The sequence below is a fragment of the Dromiciops gliroides genome, chromosome 3, assembly GCF_019393635.1.
Source record: "Dromiciops gliroides isolate mDroGli1 chromosome 3, mDroGli1.pri, whole genome shotgun sequence".
NCBI classification, from domain to species: domain Eukaryota; kingdom Metazoa; phylum Chordata; class Mammalia; order Microbiotheria; family Microbiotheriidae; genus Dromiciops; species Dromiciops gliroides.
Window position 1 is genome coordinate 4661013 of NC_057863.1, and position 11001 is coordinate 4672013.

General features: G+C 47.8%; 1 protein-coding gene across 1 annotated transcript in view; it reads left to right on the forward strand.

The window, feature by feature from the left end:
• The window catches only part of MB21D2 (Mab-21 domain containing 2), a gene marked incomplete at its 5' end in the record, with an annotated part of 107016 nt that extends 96574 nt beyond the window's left edge, over window positions 1-10442 (forward strand). Inside the window, 10 exon segments of the mRNA XM_043993303.1 lie at window positions 7434-7629; window positions 7632-7763; window positions 7765-7812; window positions 7814-7861; window positions 7863-8002; window positions 8004-8094; window positions 8096-8209; window positions 8211-8292; window positions 8295-8580; window positions 8582-10442. Coding sequence (XP_043849238.1) covers window positions 7434-7629; window positions 7632-7763; window positions 7765-7812; window positions 7814-7861; window positions 7863-8002; window positions 8004-8094; window positions 8096-8209; window positions 8211-8292; window positions 8295-8580; window positions 8582-8699 — 1255 coding nt within the window.
• Window positions 10443-11001: the final 559 nt, after the last annotated feature.

Here is an 11001-nt window from a genome sequence, read left to right on the forward strand (position 1 = left end):
CCTTTAAGTACTGCCTAAGTGCTGGGTCTTCTTGTTCTTATGATAAGAGATGATACACGAAGAGTACCTTTAAGGGTTCTGTAAATGCTTGTTGCTTCCAAAGTGGACTAATCCATTGCCCTGTGGCCAGGGCCAGTGACCAGCAGAGGAGTCTCCAAGCCTTCGCCCCATAGTCTGTTCCTCAGCACGGACCTATGCCCCTTCCTGCTTGGTATGAGCATCTGGAGTTTGCATTCTCCCACAGAAACCCTTAAACTCGGGGAGCATCTGGGCCTCACAGAGGTTGGATGGTCCGAGCGTGCGATCCCCAAAGCTCGGGCGCTGGACCTGCATCCCCCCAATGGAGGGAGGTCCTGCCCTGAGGAGGCCTCTGGGGTCCCTGAGTGGGGGCGTGGATAAGAGTGCCCTAGTAAGGGGAGGTGTGGAGGGGCATGGAGCGAGCCCCCGCCTGGAGCAGCCCCAGATGATGTAGATGTCCACATATCTCTTCCTGGGCCCCTGCACGCGGCTCCCTCAGCTTGCCTCAGCCTGCACGGAGATAATCCTGGGGCAGAAGCAGGGGGAGACAAGCTCTTCTGGGCCTCCTAGGCAGGAAAGGCTAAGCCTTCAGCCCCGGCATAGCCTGGGTGCCTCTCTCAGCTGACTGGGAGGGTGGGCACCAGAGAGAACGCAGGGGCCGTGGGAGAATCGGGACCCTGTAGGGGAGGCATCACCCAAGGAGTGAGGGGGCGGGGCTGAGCCTCTGGACTAAGGTAATCTTCTGAAGGGCAGAGGAGAGGCGGGAGGACGACAGTCCGGCCACCTCCCATCCCCTGGAGTGGGCAGTGAGCTCAGAAGGGCACGTAGCCCCTGGGATGGGGTCTGACCGGGGCACTTGGGAGGGGCTGGGGATGTGGGGAAAGAGGTGAGGGAGGTACAGTGAGAGCTCGGCGGGGGGGGGGGGGAATAGAAGCGCGCCTCCGTCCCCACCCTCCAGGGTTTCTCCCTCAACCTAGGAAGCGGGAAGGGACCCACAGAGAGCTGCCTGGAACTTTGTGGCAACCGGGGCTCAGAGCTGAGACCAAGTCTATTAGAAAAGCTCATTCAGAGCTGACCTCTCTTGGTTATTCCCTGGAGCAGAGGATGAAGCTTCCGGCCGAGGCAGGCACCGGGGAGCCGGGGGAGACTGACACTGAGCCAGAGTGACAGAGCAACTCACAGTTCCAGCCAATACTTTATTACTTGCAAATTGGGCGGCCACTTTGCCTCAGACATTTGACACTTATTAGCTGTGTGACCCCGGGCAAGTCACTTAACCCTCATTTGCCACACACCCCCCCCTCCAAAAAAAAAAAAAAAAGAAGTGTGAACTCTGGGCAAGTCACTTAACTGCTGTCTTGCCTCAGTTTCTTCACCTGTAAAATGGCAGCACCTTCCTCCCAAAGTTGTTGTGTGAGCATCAAATGAGGTAACATAAGTAAGGAATTTATGTAGTGCTTACAGTGCTATATTACATGCTAGCTGTTTATTGCTATTGCATTTATGTAGTGCCTACTTTCTGCTAGGCACTGTACTGAGCACTCCTATAATTAGTAATGTAATAACGATAATTCATTTGATCCTCTCCACAACACTGTGACGTGGGTGCCTCTTATTAACCCCATTTTATAGCTGAAGAAACTGAGGCAGGGAGCGGCAAGTTATGTGCCCAGGGCACGAAACAGCCAGGAAAAACTGAAACTGAATTTAATCTTATGTCTTCTGAGTCCTGACCCAGATCTCTCTCTAGTGCACCACCTAACTGCCTCATTAATATTAGATTAGAGTCTATTTAAAAGCCATTCACCTCATTGCCAATGGAGGCTCATTTTTTACTGAAGCTGGTCCTTGAAAATACCTAAGGAGGAGATTTCCAATTGTCCAACACTGGGAAAAAGCTATCACTGAATCATTGGGGGCATGGGAGAGGAAGGAGGGAAAGGAAGGAAGGAAGGAAGAAGGAAGGAAGGAGGAAGGAAGGAAGGAAGGAGGGAGGGGGAAGGGAGAGAGGGAAGAAGGAAGGAAGGAGAGGAGATGAGAGGAATGTAGGAGGGAGGGAAGGAAGGAAGGAAGCAGGGGGGAGGGGAGGAAGGAAGAAAGAAGGAGGGGGGAAGGAGGGAGGGAGGGAGAGAAGAAAAGAGAAAAAGCTCAGAAAGGAAAAGAAGAGGAAAAAAGAAAGACAAAAGATAAGACTTGCCCTCTACTGGGTCAGCCAAGGTGACATTTAAATGCAGTTGTCACAAGGGAATGGTTGGGGACATTGGCCTGGGGACTTTGCTTCTCTCCTTCTAAGGACTTCCCAGAGTTGCTCTGTGGTGTCTGCCAGCTCAGTTTAAACTTTATGTTGGCTGGTAGTACCGGGCACTTCGGACTGTCAGGTGTCTCCTCTTCTCCCTGAAGCCCCTCCCCCTCTGCTCCTTCCTCCCTGTGGCTAGCTGGACCCCCTGGTAGTGTAGGTTCCACCAGCCTTTGTCAAGTGTATCTTATATTCCAGGCCCATGTGCTAAGTTCTGGGGAGACAACAAAGGGCCAAAGGCAGCCCTGCCCTCCCGAGCTTACAGTCTAATGGGGCAGACAACGTGCAAACAGTATATATGAAAAAGCTGTATACAGGATAAATTGGGGGAAACATTAACCCGGGAAGGCCCTGGAATGAGGAGGGGGTTGGGAAGTCGTCCTGAAGGGGCGCAAAAGAAGCCAGGGAGGTCAGTAGTTGGAGCGGAGGGGGGGGAGGGGCAGCCAGAGCGGATTGGGCAGAGCAGAGATGGAGGGTCTTGTTTACAGAAGGGGGTGGGGGTCCTAAATGAACAGAGCCTATGTGTAATAACAGAAAGAATTCTAAGGAGCAAGAGGAGGGGCATGTGGGACCCTCTGGCTGGTTTCCCTTCGAATATACCAGTGGAAATGTGCTGGAGCTTCCAGCCAGGAGAGGGCCCTGGAAGGCTTTGGCCACCGGCGGTCAGGACTAGCTGGTTTGTAGTTGTTCGAGAAAACTCAAAACTTCATCGGCTGCACATTTATTGTCGCCCTTTCCTCCTTATTAAACTACTTCTTTTGGTCAAGGCTATCAATTTGATCTGAGCTCTGAAACTTCTAAGTCAGATCTTCCTCTCAGACTAAAATTGTCTCTTAAAGTTGATACTTCCTTATATGAGAGACAATGAGGGAATGGGTGGAATGAATCTTCGTGGCTTAGTTAAAAAGCCCAGCAGAGCAGATTTATAGCTTGCCAAATAGCCCTGAGCGAGATTTTGCAAAAGTAGGGGCAGTGTGGTGTCAAGTTGAGAAGACCTGTGTGTGAATTCTGCTGCTGACATCCTAACTGGGTGTCCCATGGACAAGTCCTTAACCTCTTTCAGCTTCCTGTTATTTAATTTGTGGCAGAAATCATTGTCATATGAGTCAGGCCTGTGACACACCAACCAACCAACCCAACAAAGCCAGCCCATAGTACAATGGAGATTGTACCCCCCCAACACACACACACACACACACACACACACACACACACACACACACACACACGGCAATGGAAAAGCCCAGGGGTCCTTAGAGTACAGGGGCATTTAAAAAATCCATCCATCAGCAGCAAGGGCGGTCCCTTCTCAGGTTTATCATCCATCCATTACTGTAAATACAGATTATCTCTGTGCTTCTGGAAGGTGAGACTGATTTTGCTTTGTTTCTTTGTATGCATAGACATAGGGAACAATGTGAGCTTTTGCTCCAGGTTGTTAATAGGAGACAGCGTGGGGCTCCTTTGATCTTGTGTCTGAGAAGTCTTGGTACTGGACATACCTACACAGATGCTGATTCACTTTCATGCATTCAATTTACCAAGCATTATGAAGTACCAACTGTGTACCAGACCAGGATGCAAAGAAAAAAGAGGCAAACCATAAAGAAATAATGGAGTGGGGATGGGTAGAGGCTGGATAGCATTGGCTCCCCAGCTGGGTCAGCAAGGAGAGCTTGGGCAGGCCCGTCCTCCATCCGCTCTGGGCCACAGTCTCTCCCTGCTTAATCTGTGATTTCATTGTACCCTCTGCCACTGGGAGACCCACAGAGCTCTGTAAGTGCAGACGGCATTGCCCAGGGAAGAACAGGCAGTGTGGGAGTGTGTGTGTGTGTGTGTGTGTGTGTGTGTGTGTATGTGTGTAATTAACAACAATAATGATGGTTTCTACAGCACTTAGATGTTTACAGAGTGCTTTGCATGTATCATCACATTCAGTCCTCACGGTAGCCCCCGTTAGGTCAGTGTTATTATTATCCACACTTTACAGATGAGGAAACTTACATTTTCATGAGAGAGGTGAAGGGATCTGCCCAGGAGGATGCAGCAGCAGATAAGAACTGAGGTCATCTTGACCCTGTGTCCAGTGCTAGGACCACAAGGTGGCTGAGGGTTTAGAGAGCTGCACTTGGGGTCAAAAAGACCTGAGTTTGAATCCAGCCTCAGACATCTAGAGCTGTGTGACCCTGGACAAGTCATGTCATCTTTGTCAGCCTCAGTTTTCCTACTTGTAAAGTGGAGATAAGGAAGATTAAATGCTGATGCACACAATGTGGATAGAAAGAGCTTGGATTGGGGCAGCTAGGTGGCATAGTGGATAGAGCACCGGTCCTGGAGTCAGGAGTACCTGAGTTCAAATCCGACCTCAGACACTTAACACTTGCTAGCTGTGTGACCCTGGGCAAGTCACTTAACCCCAATTGCCTCACTAAAAAAAAAAAAAAAAAGAAAGAGCTTGGATCTTAGGTTTTTCTATTAACCCCCTTTTGCCTCCTATATCACACTCACCACGCATATGTATATCAAAGCAGGTGTGTGTCTGTATACTGATGGATAGACAAGCATTGACTGGACACTTGCTGTGTTCCAGCAGTGTTCTCCTCCATTAGACAGTGAGCTCCCTGAGAGTAGAGGTTTGACTATCTTTTACCTTTCTTTGTATCTCTGAGACTTAGCACAGTGGCCTGATACACATTAGGTACTTAAAAATATTTATTGACTCTGACTAAAGATATAAGCAGAAGTAAGCAGAACAGTTCTTGCCCTCTAAGGAACCACATTCTAGTGGGTCTAATGAATCAACGTGTCACATCAAGAGTTACTGGTGGGGAGGGGGGAAGGGAGAGGTGGCACACACATGCTCATCTAGCCAGAGATGACCAGGGAGTATAGGTAGAGGCCTGGAACCAAGCCACCGTCCTCTGTAAAGCACTTGGCTAATCTCCAAGCTATGTAAATGCAGTTTCTTAGCTGTTATGTGTCCAAGGTGCAACCTGAGTCTACCTCACTGACCTTGGGGCAAACTCTCTGTCCATTGTGCTCCACTGCCTGGGTGGTTGTTGTGATTTGGAACTCTAAGAAATTTCTGGTCACCCTTGTCCTTGTCAAACCCTTTTTTGGGGAATCATATAATCTTATCATGGTGTTTTTGTATTTCCTACATACTTGTTATAACTGAAATTGTTCAACTGATTTGCATTATGTCTATTCTTGTCATAGAATTTGCTTTAGGTTGATTTGTATCATGCTAATGGAACTGATAATTCCCTGTAACCAGTGAGCAAAAAAAACCTTAACCCTCATTGGCTGCCCCACCCCAAAATGATATTAGATAGATAGACAGACAGACAGACATGTAAGGGGCTAAAATTCTAGCTCGTCTGTCTAAAATATCTAATGAGTGGTCACCAGTAATTATAAGCTTTACCAAGAGTTTAGACTTTTAAGCATTTATTAAGGAGACTAAGAATTTAGTGAAGAGAAAGAGGCCTAGATTCAGCTATCTAGCAAAGGGAGAGCGAATTTTAGCTGCACTCTCCACGAGAGTCCTCACAAAAGAGTGCAAGCCACACCTCCTTCATCCCACAAGCCTCCTGTGAAGCTGACCACATCCCAACCACATGCACACACATGTCCAAGCTAATTGGCTGGTAGCCTTGACTGCCAGTACCCACGAGCAAACATCACTTCCTGATGCTAAGAAAGCCGCAAGGCTTGCTCTCAGACTCCTTCTTCTCATGGTGGAGCTTTCCTACAGTAACTCTCCAGCAGGTAGGCGTCATTCCAATCATTACAGACAGGATGACTGGACATGAACCCAGATGTTTAAGGCAATTGGATGAGTTACACAGCTAGTAACTGTCTGAGTTCAGATTTGAACTCAGTCCTTCCAACTTCAGAGCCAGTGCTCTATCTATTGCATCACCTAGCTGCCCCTGAGAAAGGATAGGATCAAGAATCAAGGAAGTGGACTTTTCTTTGGTGTTGATCACCTAAACCTTAAACCCAGTGCTACCATATTTGAAATATTGTTGGCATTTATAGCCTCTACACTGATGCTGATCACAAGCCTTCAGTCCCAATCCCAACACTGAAGGCAATGGATAGCTGCTCTGCCTAAAAAATCCCTTACCCTGTGATTGAGCTGATGGTGACCCTCTCTGCATTTAATTGAGATGCTTCTTGGATGGCAAGCATGCATTCCATCACCAGAGCAAACTGGAAGTCACTGTGGCTAGAGAGTACCAGCCAATTCTTGTTCTTAACTATCTTGACCGCCAAGAACCCAAGGGTTATACACATGCCAGGGTGATTCATTCGTTTCTAAAGTAAACTAAATGTCGGTGCCAAAATATATGGATGGGTCCAGGAGGGAAGGAGGGAAAGGGAGAGAGAGAGTGAATGAATGAGTGAGTGAGAGACAGAGAGACAAAAACAGAAAGACAGAGACAGAGAAGCAAAGAGACAGAAAGGCAGAGAGAGTAGATAGATAAAAAGAGACAGAGGTGAGAGAGAGAAAGGAGAGAGGATGGAGAGAGAGATAGAGAGAGAGAGAGAGAGAGATGAGAGAGAGAGAGGAGAGAGAGAGAGAGAGAGGAGACTTAAAAAATAAAAAAGTCATCACAAGAGCATTCCATTCAATTGGATTCTGCATTTACTTAAAGGGAGCTGGTAGAAGATCTACCATTATAGATGACCATTGTTAATATTGTATGATTGGCTTTAAAATCCCTATGTTGTCATTTCATCCTTCTATCTCACCATACAGAGTAACAAAAACAAAACCGCCATGTACTTAGGGCCAAAGCTGGCCCACAGCCCTACCAGAGTCCTCTCAGCTGAGGTCTCTTTCATGGGACTGACTTGTAGCTTCTTATTAATGGACAGAGTGCTAAAGCTTCAAGGCCACTTTGTTTCAGAACCAAGGACAGCAGCATGCACCATGACTGCTCTTGCCTGGGACCTGTTACTTATTCTTTTTTCTCCCTAAGACCTCAGTTGCTTCATCAGGAAAGGAAACTTTCTCTAGAGGACCTTTGAGGTTCCCTTGGGATCACATGAAGTACCTTCCCAGGACATGGGGATGGTCTCTAAATAGTTCTTTCTTTTTCTGTTTCAGGAATGGTGCAGAACTGGACCAGAAACTGCCGGTGGCCAATGAATACCTGCTCCTCTCTGGTGGTGTCCGGGAAGGTGTGGTAGACCTTGACCTGTATGAGCTCAATGTATATGCCAGGGGTACAGACTATGACATGGACTTCACCTTGTTGGTGCCAGCCCTTAAGCTGCATGACCGAAATCAACCCGTGGACACTGGACATGCGCCCACTCGGCTCTCTGTCACTCGTGGCTCAGCCTTCGACTCTTTGACGAGGGCACTATCAGCAAATGGAAAGACTGCTGTACCATTGTGGACCACATCAATGGAGCCACAAATTACTTCTTCTCTCCCTACCAAAGTGGCTGATTGGTTCTATGATTCCATCAGCATTGTTCTCTTCTGAGATTCAGAAGAAGCCCCAGCGAGGGATGCCCAAAGTGGAGAGAAGTCGAGAAGAACGGGACGATTCTGTCCATCATCCTTGGGGTGGGCAGCAGCCGCATGCTCTATGACATTGTGCCTGTGGTGTCCTTCAAAGGCTGGCCAGCCGTGGCCCAGAGCTGGCTCATGGAGAATCACTTCTGGATGAAAGATCACTGAAGAAGAAGTCATCAGTGGATTTACCTTAGTGCCTGCTTGCTCCCACAAAGGCAAGAAGGACAACGAGTGGAGATTGTCCTTTTGCCAGGAGTGAAGTCCAGCTTAAGAAATGCATTTCCAGTAGCCTCATGCAAGCCTACCAGGCTTGCAAAGCCATCATCATCAAACTCCTGTCCCGGCCCAAAGCCATCAGTCCCGTACCACCTGCGGAGTATGATGCTCTGGGCCTGCGACAGGCTCCCTGCCAGTTACTTGGCCCAGGAAGACTACGCGGCCCATTCTTACTAGGCCTCATTGATGACCTGCAGCACTGCCTGGTGAACAAGATGTGCCCCAATTACTTCATCCCACAGTGCAACATGCTGGAGCACCTCTGCGAAGAGACGGGTCATGCTCCATGCCGCAAGCTCTCCTCTGTGCGCTCCGACCCCGCTGAGCACCTGCGTACCGCCATTGAGCACGTCAAGGCAGCCAACCGCCTGACCCTCGAGCTGCAGCGGCGAGTAAGCACCACCAGCATCCCCTCCCCACAGTCCTGATGGTGGGATCCCAACCAGCCTGATGACGCTAGCCAAAAAACTGCAGCAGCTAGTGACTGAGAACCCAGGGAAGTCCATCTCCGTCTTCATCAACCCTGATGATGTTACCAGGCCTCATTTCAGAATCGATGATAAATTTTTCTGAGCTTTTCAGCTAATTTGTTTTTTTTCTGGTTTTGATCCTAAGATTTCCATGGTGTTTAGTGTGTGTGTGTGTGTGTGTGTATGTGTGTTCGCGCGCGTGCGTGCATGTGTGTGAATTCTATCTGCTTTTTTACATGTCCAGCACTGGTTGGATCTGTCGAGAACAGCTGCTGAGAGTGAGGTTTCCTGGGTCTTCAAGATGGTGCAGTTTCTACAACATGACATGACTATCTCCACATTGGGCCTTTGCTTTTTCTCTTCCTCCTTTGTAACTGTCATGTTTGGTGTTTTGTCCTGTCAGGGGGGCTGGCTGGTGGTCACGCTTCCATCTTGGTTCTTTAGAGGAGGACTAACAGCCATAGCTGCAGATGCCCAGGACTTTCTGGCGCCTTCTTCTTCCCTCCTTCCCTTTCTTTGGTGTCAAGCTCTTGGTGGCAGTGGGGGAAGCACCTCCTTCCATAGAAGAAGTCTATTTTTGTTTGGGGCTTTTTATTTTTTAATAAGCTTCCATCACTTGGGAGTGTTGGAGAGAATAATTCTGAGAAGGAAAATGCCTTGGCGTTCTCTCTCTGGATCAGCCTCCCTGTTGAGTGTGACATAGGGGCTTCTCTTTTTTTCCTCCACCAAGAAAACACATGAACTTTAAAAGTGATTAAATGCTACACATTTTGTAGCCTTGAAAGCAATTTCTTTGAATGTAATCATCCTCAAATCCAACCCCCTGCCGGTTTAGAGGGTGGTCTGGCCAGCTTTCCAGGTGGCATGGGGTGACTGAATGCTAGTTTGTCGTGGTGTAATTATTTGAAGCCTTATTTAAATCCTATTAAAGAACATACCATTGTTAATGTTATTTGCACTAATGAAATCTCTGCCATTGTCTTAGTCCTTTTGTGTGTGTGCTTCCCACTTCGATGACCATCTGCTGGTGTAATGCTGCCGTGTTGGGTCCCGAGTCCTTCCCTGGAATCAAACTGGAACAATCTTTTGCATTGGTCATGTTCTCTTTAGAAATGAGGTCATGTTATGCCTGCCTGGGCTTTCCTGCCCGAAACATGTTTTGAAGGTAGTTACCTGCAATTTGAATAATTACCCAGAGTTCAGTTAAGAGGCTGGGTTCCATCAAGTGTATATGCTTCTCCTGGGGCAGAGAGAGGCCACCTCGGGGATAACTTTTTAAAATAGAAGCTGTGAGAATGGAGGCCAGCCCTGGAAATGAAGCACTGCAAACTAGATGTGTTACCAGCCGTTTACAAAGCAGGCTTGGATAGGGCAGGAATATGGTGGCATCTGGAGGACACGGCCATGCACATGACTAGACGTTTTGTGCAATCTTGTGGGAATACAAAGAATTCTTCAGCCTCTACTTCAAGTACAGGCTTTGGCTCTTTTTTAATGTAGAAGTAACTCAAAAACAATGTACCATTGGCTTGGGACGAGGAAAAGCCACTGATTGCCTGTCTGCTGCCAAGCTGCCAATCCAAGGGTCAGGCAGCTTTAGCTCCAAGGGCCTCCCAGCTCTCACTGGATGCCAGGATAGCTTCTTGAGCCAAGGGCTTCCCCTCAGGCATCCCTTGGTTGACCTCTAGCATCCAGAAGTTTACAGGTCTTATCCTGGTTGAAGTTGGGTTTTGGAGCCTTGGGTTTGCATGGGATTTAATGTTATGCTTATAAAAGAGAATGAACTTATTCAACCATCTCAAGTCAAAGACAGGTAAAATTATGATAATAAAAACATGGAAAATTTTCTGGCTTCAAAAATGCTTGTGTGTATGTGTGTGTGTGTGTTGCATTACATAATGCAGAAATGTTTTTATGTCAAAACCCAAAATTCTTGAGTGAAGCTGACTCTTGACTTGGCATTGAACCATCCAGAAGGAAGAGCTATGTTTTTGCTCCCATTAGTTCACATGTGCCTGAGCCCCCATGACAGGCACCTCACTAATGTCACCCAGAAGTGGCCATTTAGTAAACACTTGCACTGGTGGTGCCATTTCTGCATCCTGTGTGGACAAAAGAAGCGAATTTTCAGGTGACTTTTTCAGATTGTGCCAAAGAGGGAGGAAAAACATTTTGAAGTTATTATCCAGCATTCCAAGGGATCTTAAAAAGTCAAGTGCTACACACACACACACACACACACACACACACACACACACACACACACACACACACACACACACACAGAGTGATCCTTTTTAGACAACCATAGGTCAAAGCAGTCCTAAAGATTGAATTTGTATTGCAAGCCATTTACCGCAGTATTTCTTCCAATGGTCTATGATCTCACTCATCTGAGTCTGCCC